The sequence below is a fragment of the Ovis canadensis genome, chromosome 5 (genome assembly GCF_042477335.2).
Source record: "Ovis canadensis isolate MfBH-ARS-UI-01 breed Bighorn chromosome 5, ARS-UI_OviCan_v2, whole genome shotgun sequence".
NCBI lineage: Eukaryota > Metazoa > Chordata > Mammalia > Artiodactyla > Bovidae > Ovis > Ovis canadensis.
In genome coordinates this window covers 122,206,521-122,228,949 of record NC_091249.1, presented here as the reverse complement: position 1 = coordinate 122,228,949, position 22,429 = coordinate 122,206,521, and the positions used below count along the sequence as shown (strand labels likewise).

Here is a 22,429-nt window from a genome sequence, read left to right as displayed (position 1 = left end):
TTGCCTGGAGAATCCCAGGGACGGGGGAGCCTGGTGGGCTGCCGTCTATGGGGTCGCGCAGAGTCGGACACGACTGCAGCAACTTAGCAGCAGCAGAGATTATCACCTAAGTCATGCAGAGAAAGACAAATATCTTACAATAACGTTTATGTGCGGAATCTGAAAAAAGAAAACCCACAAATTAACTCAGTTACAAAACAGAGTCAGACATGCAGACATAGGAAGCCAATCTCATATGATCAAAGGGGACAGTGGTGTGGAGACACGAAGAGTATGCGGGCCGCAGATGCGCATTACCAGATACAAAAGAGATGAACCAGGACTTGCTGAAGAGCACAGGAGACTGTACTCAGTGTCCCATCATGACCTGTAATAGGAAAGAGTCTGACAAAAGGGATGTATATATGTGTAAGCGAATCACTTGGCTGCATACCTGAAAGTGAAAGAATGTTGTGAGTCAAGTCGACTTCAGTGAAAATAAAGGATAGAGTATGAGCAAATTAGTAAAATGTAGACAATGAAAATCAACCTGTATTAAAATTTGAAAGCCATATATTTTTGTTTGCTTCTTTTCTCTTCCCAACTACAGAGAAAACTGGGTCTCAGGACCTTAGGGATGGGGAGGCACGTGCACCTTCCTGCTGCATGGACCGAAGTGGTGTACCTGGCTCAGTGCAAAGGAGAAGTCCAGGACGGTACGTCCGCTGGCCGAGCTCTGCTCAGTCACTCTAAGTGATTTGGATCACCAGTGAAGGCATAATTTGGTAGCTGTAATATTTAGAGACTGTGCAGGAGCCAAGGAAAATTTGCCTTTCTTGTATTGGAATATCTGACAATGTTTCATTATGAAAGTTCCTTTTGTAATTTTGAATTTATGAATTTGGCTGCTCAACTTTCTAATTATGAAATTGTTTTAAAAACTTTTGCTCAGCAGAGTCCTTATTGCTTTTTTCCAAAATTAGTAACTAATTAAAAAGTAATATAAAATGTCATTTAGTGATTTTCAATTACAATAGGCATTATACTTTAGAGAAACTTGTTTTGGCATTTTAGAACTCTTACTCATAAAACATTAACCAAATGGCCATTTATTTCTTCACTTGTTTTAAACAGCCATTTTACTCATTACCTTTTCATTTATCACTTCTTATTTCTGTGTTGCCTTTTAAACCGCCCTCCAACCAATCTAAAAAAGAAATTAAGAAACATTACTTTTTAGGAAATAAAGTTCCTTCTATCATTAACTTAAATTTTATGTGTATGCCTTTTAAAATGAGTTTAGAATGATATCCAGATGAGGTCAGAGAATATTTCGCCACATAAATTGGGGTTTGTAGTGCCATCTGGGTGGAGGAGGCAGTGGTAACCCACTCCAGTACTCTTGCCTGGCAAATCCCATGGGCAGAGGAGCCTGGTAGGCTGCAGTCCATGGGGTCACTAGGAGTCAGGACACGACTGAGCAACTTTACTTTCACTTTTTACTTTCATGCATTGGAGAAGGAAATGGCACCCCACTCCAGTGTTCTTGCCTGGAGAATCCCAGGGACGGGGGAGCCTGGTGGGCTGCCGTCTCTGGGACTGCACGGAGTCAGACACGACTGAAGCGATTTAGCAGCAGCAGCAGCAGAAGTGCTATCTGGGAGCTTTCAAGCGGTAGGGAGAATAAGAATGATTCTGCATCTAACTTGCTTTTACGGCCTTCTGTCACAGTGCTGTCCACAGCCTGGCCCTGTAAAATGTTTTAAATGATACTGAGGCGAGCAGTCTTGACTCACCAGCAACCACTTGCTCTTCCTTGTCACTTAACCTCAGTTTTGTTCGAAACAGCTGCTCAAAATCTTTGTACAGGTACCTTCTTGGAGAGATTGTGAGTTTGCTTCAAGATCCCCATGATAAACTATTTCAGTGAAGTGAGCCACATGAAGCTCTTTGCTCCATGGTGCTTGTAAGAGCTGTATTTATACTATATTACGGTCTGTCAACTGTGCAATAGCTCGTCTGAAAAATGCACATACCTTAATTAAAAAAAGAATGCTTTTGGGAAAGTGGCACTTGCTAGGCTTGCTAGATGTTGGATTACTAAAAACCTTCAATTAAAAAAAAAAGAAAAGCTGCAGTATCTGCAAAGCACGATAAGTAAAATGCAGTGTGGCTGTAATGACGGGAGGTGCAGCTGTCTTAGGGCCTTAACTGTGCATTTGTCTTTGTGCAGCTCCGCTTACTCCCTCCGCTTCTCTGTCTATAGCGCTTCTGTTGACACTTCTTTGTCATCTGGTTCTGTCCGATTTCCCCACCATTGTGTGACGGTGCTGGCGGTAGAGAACCCGCCTGCCAGTGCAGGAGACTGGGAGATGCAAGTCTGATCCCTGGGTCGAGAAGAAGCCTGGAGGAGGACACAGCAACCCACTCCAGTGCTCTGGCCTGGGAAGTCCCGTGGGCAGAGGGGCCTGGCGCGCTACAGTCCACAGGATTGCAAACAGCTGGACAGGACAAGCAACTGAGCACAGCACGCACATATATGTGCCCTGACCTACCTTTGTTGGCTGGAAGAGCTGGACCGCCTTCCTAGGGCGCCTCTCTTTCCTCGCCTCTCTCCCGCCCTTCCCCGCCTCTGTAGTCTCAAGGGGGCGACTCAATCGCCCTTTCTGATCTAGCCTTGGAAGTCACACAGCGGCACAGAATGGCCCTTCCTATTGGTTGAAGCCGTCACAAGGCCTGCTCAGCTTCGAGGGGAAGGGGGCATAGACCTCATCTCTCGATGGGAGGGATGTCCAAGACTGCGAATATTTTAAAGCCACAATGTGGTTTTGGTGACTGATTATAAGACTTAATTGTAGCATGTAGAAAAACAGCATGATTTATAAATTATGTTTCTACTTGTCAATATTTCAGAAGCTTTAAATATGCTCTATGCTTCCCTGGACCATGCTGCCTTTGATTGCGATCATCTGCCTGCCTTATTTTTTGTTGCGGAATCAGTTCTATACAGACTCTGCTGTGATGCATTCCAAAAGGCATACTTATACTCGGTTGAAATCAAGCTGGCAAAGGTATGTTTTAAGGTGATTCCAATGTGTATTTTTGTATTGGAGGCTAATTACTTTACAATATTGTATTGGTTTTGCCAATGTGTTTTAATTGTTACATGTACTACATCTGGCCACACGATACCTGTTTCAGCTTCCAAACAGGCCATTTGGTTTTATTACAGAATATTCTCTTGTTTGGTAGTTTATTTTAATCTCTAAATATGGACACTACATTATTACCTGATATGCAAATAGAGATAGTTGGAGAAAATAGAGTTTTGCCAACTATGTAAGAAAATAACATTTAACTAAGAATCAAGTTTGTACTTATTTCTGAGTGTATATAGCTTTCTCCTATCTATTTTAAGGATTGCTGAATGCCAGTTTTCCATTTAAAAATGCTGACTGATACGCTCTTTAAATGCTGCCCAGTTTGAGAAGACAGGTTGTTATCTCAGTATTCCATGTCATTTCATAGCTGTAGGACGGGAAACATACTCATGTCGCCCGTGTTTCATGAGGTCCTGGAAGACAGTGTTCACTTCTGTGATGATCAGGTTGCCTGCTGCAAAGTTTATTATTAGTCGAAGAGATTTAGCTTGACCAGTGGTTTTATTGCAAAGAAAAACCAGGAGAATAATTTCTTTATGAATAAAGAAAATATATCTGTATGTATACATTTTAGTTGACATACATGTATATACATATCATTTGAAATTAAGTACAGTATTATTTCAAAAAATATATTTTCCCTTCTTTACTTTTGATTATGAAATTTTGATTATGTTAGAAAGTGGGCATGAAGATATTCATTAGTCATCCAGGGCATTTTGGAAGACGCTGTATTTCAGACCTTATAAGTTAAGTCTAGATTGTCTCTGATATGTTTTGGGGTAAAAGATTTATGGACACCAGGCAAGAAACAGAACATAATAGAAATTGAACATGCAAAGAACTGAGGCTTTGCATAGAACAGCTGGGGGCAAAGAGACAAGTAAAATTACAATGTCCTTTTCTTCTTTCTTTATTTCCCAAACTGTTCATTATAACAATACCCAAGAGCTTCTATTTATGTAATTATTTTGGGGTTGCAAAATACAGTATCTGCATTGCTTATGTAAAGAGGGTCAGTGTTAGGGCCAGTTTATGGCGGAAAGAGTGGCGTCGAGAAACGTGGATCAAGTGCGTGCCTCTTTTCTCCTTTCCTTTTCATCCTCTTCGGTGACCTTTTCCCATTTCTTGCCTTTTATGTTTCTGCCAGCAAGAAAAATGGCTATAAAATGAAGCTCTAGTCATGTGTACATTGCTTATAATTTACATATACCATGGATTCACTTAATTTAAAAAGATTCCCATATCCTCTCATCTGAGTGGTTAGACTATTTGCCTTGCTTTAGGTGTATTAGAAATGATAACTTGTTTAATCTTCACAATAATCCTAAAAGGTAAGTCTATTATTATCCACCATTCTGCACACTAGGCAAGGAGACTGTGAGTTGATTACGCAAGGTCTCAGCAGGGAAGATTCTGAAGCCCAGGGTCCCATGGACTCTCAGCCATGAGTCTCCTCGTTTACCTGGGCTCCCAGATGTACGAGAGCTTCCCTGCTGCCTCAGGCTGACTCGGTTTCCCTGGCGGCTCAGCTGGGAAAGAATCTGCTTGCAATGTGGGAGACCTGGGTTCTGTCCCTGGCTGGCTGAGGAAGATCCCCTGGAGCAGGGAATGGCAACCCACTCCAGTATTCTGGCCTGGAGAATTCCATGGACAGAGGAGCCTGGCAGGTTGCAGTCCATGGAGTCGCAAGTGTCAGACACAACTGAGCAACTAAACCTACCTGCCTATCAGACTGACTGATTTGAATGCTTGCTTTTCATTGTTGTAGATAATATAGATTGGCTCGGAGAAAGCAGCATGCTTTATAAGTGCCTTTGATTTCAGGCAAGAAGCCATTTCAATCATCCACCTTTTCTTTGCAGGAATTTCATTAAATATCTACTAGTCAGTTGGATGCTTCCTTTTCGATTTTTTTCTTGTTGACAGAACAGTGTATTTAAGGGTATTGCCATGGAGTCATTGCTCACCTTCATACACAGCATTCTGTTTCTCTTTTGACAAAAAAATAGGTAGCTCATGCTTGGGAAAAGACAGAAATACCTGATTCCTAATTTTACTTCTTCTCACATTTTGTGCATATTCTTCCCTCATCTGAGTACAGAATCTTAACTACTGGAGTCTACTTATTAAAGTACCATTAGTTTAATATATATGCAAGCTATATACATATAGATAAACCATATACAAACTATAGTTTAATGTATTTTTTTCACATAATTGCTATTTATCTATCTATTTTGGGGTACGTTGGTTCTGGGCTTCTTTGTGGCTCAGACGGTAGAGTCTGCCTGACAATTCAGGAGACACAGGTTCAGTTCCTGGGTTGGGAAGATACTCTGGAGTAGGAAATGGAAACCAGCTCCAGTATTCTTGTCTGGAGAATCCATGGACAGAGGAGCCTGGCAGGGGCTACAGTCCATGGGGTTGTGAGGAGTCGACACAGCTGAGCAACTGATGCTTCCGCTTTGGCGCTGGGTCTCCGCTGCTGCACGGACCTCCTCCAGCTGTGCTGAGTGGAGGCCGCTCTCTGGTTGTGGCGTGCAGGCTTCTCACTGTGGAGGCTTCTCTGTTGCAGAGCGCGGGCCCTCAGGTGCGCTGGCCTCAGTACTTGTGGCACGTGGGCTCAGTAGTTGCAGTGCCTGGGCTTAGTTGCCCCCGCAGCACACAGAATCTTCCCAGACCAGGGATTGAATCTGTGTCCCCTGCATTGGCAAGTGGATTCTTAACCACTGGACCACCAGGAATGTCCAGTTTAAATAGATAGGAATATGAACAGTGTTCTTCAAGCTTCTATAAAGAACATGAAACACATAACCAACTATTAAAATGTAATACATAATAAATATTATTCACCATTTCTATTTCACAATTAGATAACAGTCAGAGACATGAAGATAAGGGATGAAAAGAGAAGGAAAGGGATTAAAGAGCAAAGGAAGAAAAGATGGGCAGGCAGAGAGAGAAATTGACAGGCGGAACTTTACTCTAGGAGGCAAAGCTTAAGTTGTCAAGCTGCAGAGAGAGTATGTACACCAGTGAAACATGAAGACGAATGCGCAGGGAGTTCAGAATTCTTCAGCGATAAAGAAACGGCAGGTTTTTCAGTAAAAGCCTAGCTTTTCAGAATATTGCAGATGAAAGCTTTTAAAAACCATTTTCCAAGTATAGTCATATAAAGTTTTGCTTTGGGATCAGGGGAAACTCATAATCCAACTGCTATATAATCCAGCAGTTATGCAAGCTGATACAGTTTTCGATCACGTATTTTTCTCTTTTGACCCGTGTTAAATTTTTAAAGTCTTGTTTTCAGTATCCTTCTCTGGTCCCTTCAAAATCTTAGATTATTCTTCTTCTGGTGAATTTATTATTTCTGACTTTAATATTCTCACTTGGACTATTGCAGTGTTCTTTCGAATAGTCTGTTGATTTCCACTTCCTTCGTATCTGACATCAGTCTTTTGAGAAGCATAGTACTATATCAGAGTGCTTTATATGAAGAGATCCCTTGGCATGACATAAATATTTTATTTATTTATGAACATGTACTGTAAATCATGCATGTTTATAAGTTATGGATACATTTGTAAACATTCATGATGCATTCTCAAAATTTATTTTAATGATTGACATTTTTGATAGAAATATTTGGAAATCACTGCTGTAATTGAAAGTTTGTGTGTTTTGAAGCAATACACACAGTCCTGGGTTCAAAACCCAATGATGCCACTCATTTGCTTAATAATCTTGTGTGAAGCACTGAGACGTGTTAGGATTATCTTTTGAGTTTAATTTTGTCTTTTTACATGTAGATCTAATAATGCTCTGCATTGTGGCAAAGAGGATTTTGATATATGATCTTGACAGCGATATAGGGATAGTTATTGTTAATATTTGGTACTTTCCTGTAATCTTATGATTTAACAATTTAGGCATTTATATTCCATTTGTTACTATAGTCTGTTTTTTTTCTTACTTTTCATGAAATCTTACATATTTTTTGTAGATATTTCAATTCTGTTGTCTATGTAAAACAGTTTTAGCTATGCTAAGCCACTTCAGTTGTGTCCGACTCTGTGCGACCCCATAGACGGCAGCCCACCAGGCTCCCCCATCCCTGGGATTCTCCAGGCAAGAACACTAGAGTGGGTTGCCATTTCCTTCTCCAATGCATGAAAGTGAAAAGTGAAAGTGAAGTCGCTCACTCGTGTCCGACTCTTAGCAACCCCATGGACTGCAGCCTACCAGGCTCCTCCATCCCTGGGATTTTCCAGGCAAGAGTACTGGAGTGGGGTGCCATTGCCTTCTCCGAGTTTTAGCTATACATGTGTTTTAAACTTCGCAGAAGTAAGACACTAAATTGTTCATTTAGTAATGACATTGTGTGAGCGTGTATGTGTGTGTGTAATTTTATGGGGAAATCACACTCTGCACTGGCAGCATATTTCTCGAAGCTGTTACAGCCCAGCACGCACACAGTACACATGCATATATACACTGAAACAAGGCGCTGTGCAGTGCGCTGCGGTATTCTCTCTTATTTTAAAATCCCCTTTCATTGATTTCACGACTCCCTTAAGGGGCATGACTTGCAATTGGAAAGACACTGTTCTAAAGGAGATAGAACAAAATAGCATTCCGTATTGGTCATTATATGTAATGGAGAAACGATTTATGAACTTTTTTTTTTTTTCTGCTGAGCCAGTATTTCAACCTTGCTATAAATGTTTTAAAGTTATTTCAAAAGCACATGATCTCAAGTGAATTTGAAATTGTTTCATCAAAAGCAATGGTAATAGTAAAATGGTTTGTTTTCCTTATGGTTTTTAAACATTTATTGATGTAACACAAAAATCTTTTTTCTTTCTCTTTTGACAGATTGGCTATTTGGTCTTCTTACGACTTTTTATATATTTCCTTCACGGTCACCTGGAAAATTTTAAACAACATTTACTTAGGCTTCAACCGTATTTATACGGTAGGCTGTCTTTTATTTTCTATACTTGTAAATGTTTTATGTTATATTTTGAGAAGCTCAGACTATCACTCTAAAGAGTATAAGCTGTATTTTATTTTTTGTGAAAGGTGATATGTGCAGTATTGAAGCGGACAGCTTCTAGGCAAGACTGCATGGGTTTTATGTTTAAATTTCCTGCTTAACTAAGCATCTGACCTTGTCTGTGACTCAATTTTTTCGTCTGTAATAGTATCTGGCTTACTGAATTTCAAGTTAAATTCGTATTTTAGTCAGGTAACCCTAGTGGTGGTGTAGATGCCGGACTGGAGAAAGGAGAGGGTGGACGCAGGGGTCTGTTAGCTATGATGTTAGAATAGGCAAGAGATTAAAGGTATGAGCTTCTGCAATCAGGATAGATAGAGTAAAATAATTTTGAAAAGTATTTAGAAGATAAAGAAAAAGTGGACTTGGTGATCACGTAGATCTAAGCTGTATAAGGGAAAGTGAGCAATTTAGGATGAATCTCAAGTTTTACATATTGACTAGTAAGGTCAAGGTAATGGTACTCTGAACTGAAAAGATTCTGGAGAAACCCTGGACATATTGAATTTGGAGGTCACTCAGGTGTATATACCCAGTTGGGAGCATGTTTGAAATTGGGGAATAAGTAAGCCTGGGAATCACTTATTTCAGAGGTATTAACATGGATAATTTAACAGTCATCATTGTTAATGTGGATGAGGTAAACCGGGACTGGGAGGTGGTGGGGGGAGACATTTATTCTAGGAATAAAGTCTTGGGCAATGTAAACAGTTAATAGATCATTGGAGTAACAGATATCAACTAGGAGAAGAGAATTAAGAGAAACAGGAGGGAGTGATATAGAAATCAAAACAGCAGAGATTTGGGAAGGTCACCATTATCGAGAGCTATAAAAGTATCAAACAATAGGAGCTCTGAGAGCAGTGATGCGTTTCTACAATCAGAAGGTCGTTGTTCTCGGGAGCAGTCCCCAGTGGAAGCACAGTTCAGACTGGAGGGAAGCCGAGTGGAGGGAAAGTTGAATGACCAAATGGTGAGCTGTTTTGAAAAGCTTAGCTGTGAAAGGAGAAATGTGTCAGTAGTTTGGATGAAAAACAAGATCAATAGAGGAGATTGGTATGTTGTAGGATAAGAAATCAAGAGACTCAGGATACAAGAAAGGGAGTAAAGTTTGACGGGGGAGGCCGTGGAGAAGGGCGTAGAGAGTAACAGAGGAGGTGTTTGGATGCTAGCTGTGAAACCGGGACGCGCGCAGCTGTGGACTGGCAGCAAGGAATCCGTGTCTGTTTCATCGCCCGCTTTGTTTTCTTCATGACGCTGTAAATCTCTTAACTCCTCACAGTGGTTAGCGTAGTGATTCACCAGCTATTCAGATATTTGTGGCAAACACATTCCGAAAAATTATTTATCTGAAACCTCCACTTCTTACATTAGCTTGTTTCTGTCGATCTATCTCAAGAACACCACCGTCTTTGTTTCATATAAGAATGGAACCCCCTATCCGCCCTCTTATCACGTGCTGTTTGGTGGAGACCTGCTTCGGCTGCGTGTTCATCGTCAGCACTGGGTGGGTTCCTACCTGAGGCTGTGAGTCACTGCTCTCTACCCATATTGCCATCCAACGGAAGAGTGGTTATTACTAATTTTTCCACTGTGTTGATGGACTGAAACTCAAAGGTTGTTTAAAAGTTTGTAAAAAGAACAACACAAAGATATTTCTGTTAAATACCACATCATCTTTTGTGAAATGGCATAATCATTGCTGTCATTAAATTATATAGTTTAAAAATCAATAACAACAACATCTTGAAAAGAATTAAACTAGAATATTGGTTTAAAAGCAATGACATCGATTGCAATTTCAAAATACCAATTATGAAGAGTATATATTCTGACTTGATTCATTTTCAGCTGGAAGTTTCCACCATTGTTGTGTGGTAACTATACTTAATTGGGCATTCAACCATTATGTAATTGCTGTTTTGAATTATATGAACTCTTATGTATGAATTATTTACCTTGTAGTTTTCTATTATACCACTAGGGGTCATACATAACATTGTTAATCTTCAGTAGTTGGGGAACTACACAGCAGTTTCAGCCTCTCGGTACTGAATTTAATTATATTTTAATAGTTAAAAGACAAATGAAACGCAGTGCGAGATGTTAATGAAATATTTCTCACAAATTATTTTTCTTACGCCAGCACTTTCTTGCTCCAAAGAATTATATTGGATGTATCCAAACATCTCTTCGAATGTGCAGTGCATTCTGAAAATCATGGAAATTATATGTAAAAGAGAACTCCCTTCTGAATCAATTTTTAGCCCTGTGAAAGACAAGAATACAGATTCTGGAATGGTGAGTATATTCCATGCGTGCTAACTGCTAAGTTGTTTCAGTTGTGCCCAAATTTCTTCAACCCTACGGGCTGTATAGCCCACCAGGCTCCTCTGTCCATGGGATTCCCCAGGCAAGAATCCTGGAGTGGGTTGCCGTGCCCTCCTTCAGGGGTCTTCCCAAGCCAGGGATCGAACCCAGGTTGCCTGCGTCTCCTGCACTGGCAGGTGGGTTCTCTTCTAGCGCTATGTGGGAAGCCCACGTGTGTCCCAGTGCATGGCAGATCAGGTCACATTACTGTGATTAAAAATCACTGCTGGGCAGTGCAGTAACATGGCTGAAGATGACTTAGCTGGGGAGAGGAATGAGCAGTACAGATGCTGAAGCCGTGCAACCGAGGCACGTTTCCTGGACAGCAGCTAGGACCGCGGTGGAAGTCAGTATCCACCGCTGCTGCTTTAGATGGAGTGATGCCCTCCTTCCTGCTTCCTGATAGAGTCCATCTCAGCTGATTAATTAAAAATCGCAACTTGATTTAGATTGACTTTTAAATGAATATTTTATGGTATTACATTTTTATTAAAGGGAGAGTGTGTAAAGTGCAGGCTATTAATGAAAGCAAGTGTAATACTTTTATGCTCCATAATTCATGTGTAATAATATTTAATATGCTATAAAAACCAACTGAAAGTTTTTAAATGGTTCAAAATTGAGGAATTAAAACAATCCTTGGTATATGATAAAACTTTTACTTTCCAACTCAGAAATTAGTGATCAATATTAGGAAAAACTATCTGTCCCAATTATATATAATCCCTTGGTATGTAACGAGTTATGTATTATGCACACGGAACGCCAGTGTTCTTGTCCCTATAGACTGATGTTCTTCAAAAGTCAAGCTTCAGTTTTCGTGACTTGCAATGCCTCCGTTTCCCTTTCTCACGTATATTCCGAAAGAAAGCAGTGAACACGTCAGACCTTGATTCTTTAATTATTTTATTTTATTTTTTGCTATATATACCTACTATTTTATAATTTATAAGTAGAAATTCTATTTCTCTAATTCCTAAAAAGGAGGAAAATACATTTAACATAATGCTAGTTGGAACAACAGAGGAAATTTAAAAAAATTTTTAATCATTTATTATTATTATTTTTACTTTACAGTATTGTATTGGTTTTGCCATACATCAACATGAACCCACCACGGGTGTACACGTGTTCCCCATTCTGAATCCCCCTCCCACCTCCCTCCCCGTACCATCCCTCTGGGTTGTTCCTGTGCACTAGCCCCAAGCATCCTGTATCCTGCATAGAACCTGGACTGGCGATTCGTTTCTTATATTATACATGTTTCAATGCCATTCTCCCAAGTCATCCCACCCTCTCCCTTTCCCACAGAGTCCAAAAGACTGTTCTATACATCTGTGTCTCTTTTGCTGTCTAATATACAGTATTATCATTACCATCTTTCTAAATTCCATATATATGTGTTAGTATACTGTATTGGTGTTTTTCTTTCTGACTTACTTCACTCTGTATAATAGGCTCCAGTTTCATCCACCTCAGTAGAACTGATTCAAATGTATTTTTAATGGCTGAGTAATGCTCCATTGTGTATATGTACCACAGCTTTCTTATCCATTCGTCTGCTGATGGACATCTAGGTTGCTTCCATGTCCTGGCTATTATAAACAGTGCTGCGATGAACATTGGGGTACATGTGTCTCTTTCAATTCTGGTTTCCTCAGTGTGTATGCCCAGGAGTGGGATTGCTGGGTCATAGGGCAGTTCTATTTCCAGTTTTTTAAGGAATCTCCACACTGTTCTCCATAGTGGCTGTACTAGTTTGCATTCCCACCAACAGTGTAAGAGGGTTCCCTTTTCTCCACACCCTCTCCAGCATTTATTGCTTGTAGACTTTTGGATAGCAGCCCTTCTGACTGGCGTCAGATGGTACCTCATTGGTTTTGATTTTCATTTCTCTGATAATGAGTGATGTTGAGCATCTTTTCATGTGTTTGTTAGCCATCTGTATGTCTTCTTTGAAGAAATGTCTATTTAGTTCTTTGGGCCATTTTTTGACTGGGTCATTTATTTTTCTGGAATTGAGCTGCAGGAGTTGCTTGTATATTTTTGAGATTAGTTGTTTGTCAGTTGCTTCATTTGCTATTATTTTCTCCCATTCAGAAGGCTGTCTTTTCACCTTGCTTATAGTTTCCTTTGTTGGGCAGAAGCTTTTAAGTTTAATTAGGTCCCATTTGTTTATTTTTGCTTTTATTTCTAGTATTCTGGGAGGTGGGTCATAGAGGATCCTGCTGTGTTTATGTCAGAGAGTGTTTTGCCTGTGTTCTCCTCTAGGAGTTTTATAGTTTCTGGTCTTATGTTTAGATCTTTAATCCATTTTGACTTTATTTTTGTATATGGTGTTAGAAAGTGTTCTAGTTTCATTCTTTTACAAGTGGTTGACCAGTTTTCCCAGCACCACTTGTTAAGAAATTGTCTTTTCTCCATTGTATATTCTTGCCTCCTTTGTCAAAGATAAGGTGTCCATAGGTGTGTGGATTTATCTCTGGGCTTTCTATTTTGTTCCATTGATCTATATTTCTGTCTTTGTGCCAGTACCATACTCTCTTGATGACTGTGGCTTTGTGGTAGAGCCTGAAGTCAGGCAGGTTGATTCCTCCAGTTCCATTCTTCTTTCTGAAGATTGCTTTGGCTATTCGAGGTTTTTTGTATTTCCATACAAATTGTGAAATTATTTGTTCTAGCTCTGTGAAAAATACCGTTGGTAGCTTGATAAGGATTGCATTGAATCTGTAGATTGCTTTGGGTAGTATACTCATTTTCACTATATTGATTCTTCTGATCCATGAACATGGTATATTTCTTCATCTATTAGTGTCCTCTTTGATTTCTTTCACCAGTGTTTTATAGTTTTCTATATGTAGGTCTTTAGTTTCTTTAGGTAGATATATTCCTAAGTATTTTATTCTTTTCATTGCAATGGTGAATGGAATTGTTTCCTTAATTTCTATTTTCTCATTATTAGTATATAGGAATACAAGAGATTTCTGTGTGTTGATTTTATATCCTATAACTTTACTATATTCATTGATTAGCTCTAGTAATTTTCTGGTGGAGTCTTTAGGGTTTTCTCTGTAGAGGATCATGTCATCTGCAAACAGTGAGAGGTTTACTTCTTCTTTTCCAATTTGGATTCCTTTTATTTCTTTTTCTGCTCTGATTTCTGTGGCCAAAACTTCCAGAACTATGTTGAATAGTAGCGGTGAAAGTGGGCACCCTTGTCTTGTTCCTGACTTTAGGGGAAATGCTTTCAATTTTTCACCATTGAGGATAATGTTTACTGTGGGTTTGTCATATATAGCTTTTATTATGTTGAGGTATGTTCCTTCTATTCCTGCTTTCTGGAGAGTTTTTTTTTTTTATCATAGATGGATGTTGAATTTTGTCAAAGGCTTTCTCTGCATCTACTGAGATAATCATATGGCTTTTATTTTTCAGTTTGTTAATGTGGTGTATTACATTGATTGATTTGCGGATGTTGAAGAATCCTTGCATCCCTGGGATAAAGCCCACTTGGTCATGGTGTATGATCTTTTTAATGTGTTGTTGGAGTCTGATTGCTAGAATTTTGTTAAGGATTTTTGCATCTATGTTCATCAGTGATATTGGCCTGAAATTTTCCTTTTTTTGTGGCATCTTTGTCAGGTTTTGGTATTAGGGTAATGTTGGCCTCATAGAATGAGTTTGGAAGTTTACCTTCCTCTGCAATTTTCTGGAAGAGTTTGAGTAGGATAGGTGTTAGTTCTTCTCTAAATTTTTGGTAGAATTCAGCTGTGATGCCATCTGGACCTGGGCTTTTGTTTGCTGGAAGATTTCTGATTACAGTTTCAATTTCTGTGCTTGTGATGGGTCTGTTAAGATTTTCTGCTTCTTCCTGGTTCAGTTTTGGAAAGTTGTACTTTTCTAAGAATTTGTCCATTTCTTCCACGTTGTCCATTTTATTGGCATATAATTGCTGATAGTAGTCTCTTAATGATCCTTTGTATTTCTGTGTTGTCTGTTGTGATCTCTCCATTTTCATTTCTAATTTCATTGATTTGATTTTTCTCCCTTTGTTTCTTGATGAGTCTGGCTAATGGTTTGTCAATTTTATTTATCCTTTCAAAGAACCAGCTTTTGGCTTTGTTGATTTTTGCTATGGTCTCTTTTGTTTCTTTTGCATTTATTTCTACCCTAATTTTTAAGATTTCCTTCCTTCTACGAACCCTGGGGTTCTTCATTTCTTCCTTTTCTAGTTGCTTTAGGTGTAGTATTGGGTTATTTATTTGACTTTTTTCTTGTTTCTTGAGGTATGCTTGTATTGCTATGAACTTTCCCCTTAGCACTGCTTTTACAGTGTCCCACAGGTTTTGGGTTGTTGTGTTTTCATTTTCATTCATTTCTAGGCATATTTTGATTTCCTTTTTATTTCTTCTGTGATTTGTTGGTTATTCAGCAGCATGTTGTTCACCCTCCATATGTTGGAATTTTTAGTAGTTTTTCTCCTGTAATTGAGATCTAATCTTACTGCATTGTGGTCAGAAAAGATGCTTGGGATGATTTCAACTTTTTTGAATTTACCAAGGCTAGATTTATGGCCCAGGATCTGATCTATCCTGGAGAAGGTTCCTTGTGTGCTTGAGAAAAAGGTGAAATTCATTGTTTTGGGGTAATATATCCTATAGATATCAATTAGGTCTAACTGGTCTAGTGTATCGTTTAAAGTTTGCATTTCTTTGTTAATTTTCTGTTTAGTTGATCTGTCCATAGGTGTGAGTGGGGTATTAAGGTCTCCCACTATTATTGTGTTATTGTTAATTTCCCCTTTCATACTTGTTAGCATTTGTCTTACATATTGCGGTGCTCCTATGTTGGGTGCGTATATATTTATAATTGTTATATCTTCTTCTTGGATTGATCCTTTGATCATTATGTATTGGCCTTCTTTGTCTCTTTTCACAGCCTTTGTTTTAAAGTCTATTTTACCTGATATGAGTATTGCTACTGCTGCTTTCTTTTGGTCTCTATTTGCATGGATTATCTTTTTCCAGCCCTTCACTTTCAGTCTGTATGTGTCCCCTGTTTTGAGGTGGGTCTCGTGTAGACAACATATATAAGGGTCTTGTTTTTGTATCCATTCAGCCAGTCTTTGTCTTTTGGTTGGGGCATTCAACCCATTTACGTTTAAGGTAATTATTGATAAGTATGATCCCATTGCCATTTACTTTATTGTTTTGGGTTCGAGTTTATACACCCTTTTTGTGTTTCCTGTCTAGAGAATATCCTTTAGCATTTGTTGGAGAGCTGGTTTGGTGGTGCTGAATTGTCTCATCTTTTGCTTGTCTGTAAAGCTTTTGATTTCTCCTTCATATTTGAATGAGATCCTTGCTGGGTACAGTAATCTGGGCTGTAGGTTATTTTCTTTCATCACTGTAAGTATGTCTTGCCATTCCCTCCTGGCCTGAAGAGTTTCTATTGAAAGATCAGCTGTTATCCTTATGGGAATCCCCTTGTATGTTATTTGCTGTTTTTCCCTTGCTGCTTTTAATATTTGTTCTTTGTGTTTGATCTTTGTTAATTTGATTAATATATGTTTCACCTTGGGTTTATCCTGTTTGGGACTCTCTGGGTTTCTTGGACTTGGGTGATTATTTCCTTCCCCATTTTAGGGAAGTTTTCAACTATTATCTCCTCAAGGATTTTTTCATGGTCTTTCTTTTTGTCTTCTTCTTCTGGGACTCCTATAATTCGAATGTTGGAGCGTTTCATATTGTCCTGGAGGTCTCTGAGATTGTCCTCATTTCTTTTCATTCATTTTTCTTTTTTCCTCTCTGATTCATTTATTTCTACCATTCTATCTTCTAGTTCACTAATCCTATCTTCTGCCTCCAATATTCTACTATTTGTTCCCTCCAGAGTGTTTTTGATCTCATTTATTGCATTATTCATTATATACTGACTCTTTTTTATTTCTTCTAGGTCCTTGTTAAACCTTTCTTGCATCTTCTCAGTCCTTGTCTCCAGGCTATTTATCTGTGATTCCATTTTGTTTTCAAGATTTTGGATCATTTTCACTGTCATTATTCGGAATTCTTTCTCAGGTAGATTCCTTATCTCTTCCTCTTTTGTTTGGTTGGTGGGCATTTATCCTGTTCCTTTACCTGCTGGGTATTCCTCTGTCTCCTCATCTTGGTTCTGTTGCTGCGTTTGGAGTGGCCTTTCTGTATTCTGGCAATTTGTGGAGTTCTCTTTACTGTGGAGTTTCCTTGCTGTGGGTGGGGTTCTATCGGTGGCTTGTCAAGGTTTCTTGGTTAGGGAAGCTTGTGTCAGTGTTCTGGTGGGTGGAACTGGATTTCTTCTCTCTGTAGTGCAATGAAGTGTTCAGTAATGAGTTATGAGATGTCAGTGGGTTTGGAGTGACTTTGGGTAGCCTGTATATTGAAGCTCTGGGCTGTGTTCCTGTGTTGCTGGAGAATTTGTGTGGTAGGTCTTGCTCTGGAACTTGTTGGCCCTTGGGTGGTGCTTGGTTTCAGTGTAGATAAGGAGGCGTTTGATGAGCTCCTGTCTATTAATGTTCCCTGGAGTCAGAAGTTCTCTGATGTTCTCAGGATTTGAACTTAAGCCTCCTGCTTCTGGTTTTCAGTCTTATTTTTACAGTAGTCTCAAGACTTCTCCTTCTATACAGCACCTGCTTTCGAAGACAATGGGCTGCTCTTTTGGGTGCCTGATGTCCTCTGCCTGCATTCAGAAGTTGTTTTGTGGAATTTACTCAGCGTTTAAATGTTCTTTTGATGAATTTGTTGGGAAGAAAGTGGTCTCCCCATCCTATTCCTCTGCCATGTTAGGACCGCCTCCAAAAAAATTTTTTTAAATAGTTTTGCTTGTGAGTTACCTCATAGTTTCCCCATGCTTCCTTTGGTTCCTTTCTAAAACTACCTAAAATTTAAGTGTATAAGGAAGGACATTCAACCACATCTATCTGCGGTTTTTCTAGGAGTTAGTGTTTTCTCTTTGGCTCATAACTTGGTAGAGGAACATTTATATAAACAATGACATACACTAAGCCCCTTGAACCACTTGGTTATTCTCACTAATGAACATAGTTTGCTTCATGCATAAAAGGAACTTGTTTTACATTTAAAATATATTTTAATAATCTAAATATATGACCTAAGATATTGAGCAACAGGGAAAGTGCTGACTATGAAAAGGAACGACCTACTCACCAATTGACTGTGTGCCCCAGAGCAGGTCCACTCAGTTCAGACCAGTCGCTCGGTAACGTCCGACTCTTTGCAACCCCATGAACTGCAGCACGCCAGGCCTCCCTGTCCATCACCAACTGCCAGAGTTTATTCAAACTCATGTCCATTGAGTTGTTGATGCCATCCAACCATCTCATCCTCTGTTGTCCCCCTCTCCTCCTGCCCTCAATCTTTCCCAGCATCAGGCTCTTTTCAGATGAGTCAGCTCTTTGAATCAGGTAGCCAAAGTATTGGAGTTTCAGCTTTAGCATCAGTCCTTCCAATGAACACCCAGGACTGATCTCCTTTAGGATGGAGTGGTTGGATCTCCTTGCAGTCCAAGGGACTCTCAAGAGGCTTCTTCAACACCACAGTTCAAACACATCAATTCTTCGGTGCTCAGCTTTCTTTATAGTCAAGCTCTCACATCCCTACATGACCACTGGAAAAACCATGGCCTTGACTAGACGAACCTTTGTTAACAAAGTAATGCCTCCGCTTTTTAATACGGTGTCTAGGTTGGTAATAACTTTCCTTCCAAGAGGTAGTTCAGTTCAGTTAAGTCACCCAGTCATGTCCGACTCTTTGCGACCCCATGAATCACAGCGCGCCCAGCCTCCCTGTCCATCACCATGTCCCGGAGTTCACTCAGACTCACGTCCATCGAGTCCATGATGCCATCCAGCCATCTCATCCTCTGTCGTCCCCTTCTCCTCCTGCCCTCAATCCCTCCCAGCATCAGAGTCTTTTCCAATGAGTCAACTCTTAACATGAGGTGGCCAAAGTACTGGAGGTTCAGCTTTAGCATCATTCGTTCCAAAGTAATCCCAGGGTTAATCTCCTTCAGAATGGACTGGTTGGATCTCCTTGCAGTCCAAGGGACTCTCAAGAGTCTTCTCCAACACCACAGTTCAAAAGCATCAATTCTTCGGCACTCAGCCTTCCTCATAGTCCAACTCTCACATCCATACATGACCAAAGGAAAAACCATAGCCTTAACTAGATGGACCTTAGTCGGCAAAGTAATGTCTCTGCTTTTGGATATAATATCTAGGTTGGTCATAACTTTTCTTCCAAGGAGTAAGCGTCTTTTAATTTCATGGCTGCAGTCAACATCTACAGTGATTTTGGAGCCAAGAAAAATAAAGTCTGACACTGTTTCCACTGTTTCCCCATCTATTTCCCATGAAGTGATGGGATCGGATGCCATGATCTTTGTTTTCTGACTGTTGAGCTTTAAGCCAACTTTTTCGCTTTCCTCTTTCACTTTCATCAAGAGGCTTTTTAGTTCCTCTTCACTTTGTGCCATAAGGGTGGTGTCATCTGCACATCTGAGGTTATTGATATTTCTCCCGGCAATCTTGATTTCAGCTTGTGTTTCTTCCAGCCCAGCGTTTCTCATGATGTACTCTGCATCTAAGTTAAATAAGCAGGGTGACAATATGCAGCCTTGACTTATTCCTTTTCCTATTTGGAACCAGACTGTTGTTCCATGTCTAGTTCTAACTGTTGCTTCCTGACCTGCATACAGATTTCTCAAGAGGCAGGTCAGGTGGTCTGGTATTCCCTTCTCTTTCAGAATTTTCCACAGTTTATTGTGATCCACAGAGTCAAAGGCTTTGGCATAGTCAATAAAGCAGAAATAGATATTTTTCTGGAACTCTCTTGCTTTTTCCATGATCCAGTGGATGTTGGCAATTTGATCTCTGGTTCCTCTGCCTTTTCTAAAACCAGGTTGAACATCAGGGAGTTCACGGTTCACGTATTGCTGAAGCCTGGCTTGGAGAATTTTGAGCATTACTTTACTAGCTTGTGAGATGAGTGCAATTGTATGGTAGTTTGAGCATTCTTTGGCATTGCCTTTCTGTGGGATTGGAATGAAAACTGACCTTTTCCCATCCTGTGGCCACTGCTGAGTTTTCCAAATTTGCTGGCACATTGAGTGCAGCACTTTCACAGCGTCATCTTTTAGGATTTGAAATAGCTGAACTGGAATTCCATCACCTACACAAGCTTTGTTCGTAGTGATGCTTTCTAAGGCCCACTTGACTTCACATTCCAAGATGTCTGGCTCTGGATGAGTGATCACACCATCATGATTATCCGGGTCGTGAAGATCTTTTTTGTACAGTTCTTCTGTGTATTCTTGCCACTTCTTCTTAATATCTTCTGCTTCTGTTAGGGCCATACCATTTCTGTCCTTTATCGAGCCCATCTTTGCATGAAATGTTCCCTTGGTATCTCTAATTTTCTTAAAGAGATCTCTAGTCTTTCCCATTCTGTTGTTTTCCTCTATTTCTTTCCATTGATCACTGAAGAAGGCTTTCTTATCTCTCTTGCTATTCTTTGGAACTCTGCATTCATATGCTTATATCTTTCCTTTTCTCCTTTGCTTTTCACCTCTCTTCTTTTCACAGTAAGCGTCTTTTAATTTCATCACCAGTCATCATCTGCAGTGATTTTGGAGCCCCCCAAGATAAAGTCAGCCACTGTTTCCACTGTTTTCCCCTCTATTTGCCATGAGGTGATGGAACCAGATGCCATGATCTTCATTTTCTGAATGTTGAGTTTTAAGCCAGCATTTTCACTCTCCTCTTTCACTTTCATCAAGATGCTCTTTAGTTCTTCACGTTCTGCCAGAAGGGTGGTGCCAACTGCATATCTGAGGTTATTGATATTTCTCCCAGTAATCTTGATTCCAGCTTGTGCTTCTTCCAGTCCAGCATTTCTCATGATGTACTCTGCATATAAGTTAAATAAGCAAGGTGACAATATACAGCCTTGACGTACTCCTTTTCCTATTTGGAACCAGTCTATTGCTCCATTAAACTCTCTAAATCCCCGTCTGCTTACCTTTGAAAAAGATACTATCTTCATCATCATATTTGCCCTAACTAATCTACAGGGCTGTTGTGAAGACTGCAAAAAAGCATGTGTTCATAGATTAGTAATAGCCATGCAAGTGTAAAGACTAGTTATTGAAAAATATGCTTAGGAACTCAGTCAGGCAGTTAAATATAAGCCCATCTAAGGACATGATTATGCTGACAATAATTGTGCTCAGTTATGTAGTGAATTGTGCTAAAGCTAATGTGGTGGTGATTTGAGTGTTTTTCCTTTAATCAAATAAGAGCCTGAAACCTTGACAGCCTGCACGATAGTCGTGAGGTGCGCGACTTTCAGGGCTGATGCTGCTTTTCCCTAAATCAGGCTGTTTTTGTCAGTCTCGGCAGGCACAGACAACAGGGAAATGGAGACGTACTGTTTTCAGACGGTTCAGCTCCAGCTTTAGATGAACTGAAAGGGGCAAGAATGTTAGCGCATGAAAAGAATGTTGTCTGCTTACGATGGGACAAGTCTCTAAACCTCTGCACCCTTCCACTTTTTAGAACAGAGGGCGTAGTTTCAGTCTTTTTAAATACTATTTCAGCTCCATGTGTGAGATTCTATGGAGAGGTTATAACAGATTTTAGCCTATCAGACTCATTGCCCTCCTTTTCCTGCTCCCATTTCCTTCTAATGTAAAGAATATAAACGGTCATGTAGCCACAGCGCTGCTGAGAGTTGCTGGTTCAGCAGGTTCGGTGGTTGATGGTGTGCTTTAACGTTGTTGCCCCGTGTCCACCCGACTTCTCTAGTGTAAGTTTAACCCAGTGTCCCCACTTCAGTTGAGTATTTTACCCGTTCAGTACCCATCTGTCTCAACTTCTGGGGAACAAAAGAGGGGAAGAATGGAGAAAACTGGGGATATAAAAGATAACATCTGTATTCATCCTGTCTCTCTTCTTTATTATTCATATGCTATAGCAGAGGATTTGTGGTTATTTCTACAGCTCTTATCATCCAGTAATGCTACAGGGCCCATGATAACATATTTTGGCCACTGTAAAATACTTTATTTTCAATATATTTATAAGCATTGGAGTAGAAACAATTTATTTTCGAAGGGCTATTATAAAATCACTTTAAAAAGGAATTCTGTGGGATATAAGCATTAGGATACACACAATATGGGTGTTGGTTCTTTATAAAAATAGGAAATTTCCTTTCCCCTGCTGCTGGAACCTGCTTCTCCTTTTAATGTTCTTTCAAGCTGATCCAGACACAGGGTTTCCATTGACTTTGACAAATGGTACACTTTAATTGGCTCTGTGGATTGCAGAGCCAGAACACTGGATTGAGTTTTCCACTCTGTCCTTTGCTCACCAGCAAAGCTGAATTTGTTAAGCACAGTTGTCACATGATAATAATAACATGGTTCTTTGGAGAAGGTAGATTCACATTCAACTAAAATGCAGTAGACAATTTATTAACTAGGTGCATCCACCCTAAAGCACAAATAGTTTTCTGAATACAAGATTTACATTCAAATGTATTAGCAATCTCTTCCTTCAGGGTTCTGAGTACTCAGTAAGCCGAAAGTATCTAAATTTAGAACATTCTGTGTTGTACTGTAATTCTAAATGGTTTCTAGGAATTGTGTTAGACGGAAACACAGGTTCTTTAAAATTAGGAGCATTACCCTGTGATTCACGTCCTGTTATTCAGGTAACACATTTGTACTGAGAGGTCCTTTCATGGCAATGACAACCGTCTCCCAAATGCATGAAAAAGCAATGATGAAACTCCAAATGCTGTCT

The 22,429-nt window shown here is 39.8% G+C and overlaps 1 protein-coding gene across 6 annotated transcripts in view; it reads left to right on the top strand.

Annotated features, from left to right (window-relative positions):
- The window catches only part of TMEM232 (transmembrane protein 232), a 277,979-nt gene that overhangs the window by 50,977 nt on the left and 204,573 nt on the right, over positions 1-22,429 (top strand). For 5 of the 6 annotated variants that reach the window (XM_069592668.1, XM_069592667.1, XM_069592669.1 and 2 more), the window contains 4 exons: positions 590-695; positions 2,893-3,050; positions 8,019-8,118; positions 10,346-10,500. In XM_069592668.1, the coding sequence (XP_069448769.1) occupies positions 590-695; positions 2,893-3,050; positions 8,019-8,118; positions 10,346-10,500 (519 nt within the window). Of the gene's footprint in view, positions 1-589; positions 696-1,486; positions 1,654-2,892; positions 3,051-8,018; positions 8,119-10,345; positions 10,501-22,429 lie in introns of those variants that run through there. The other variant, XM_069592671.1, reaches the window with a different exon arrangement.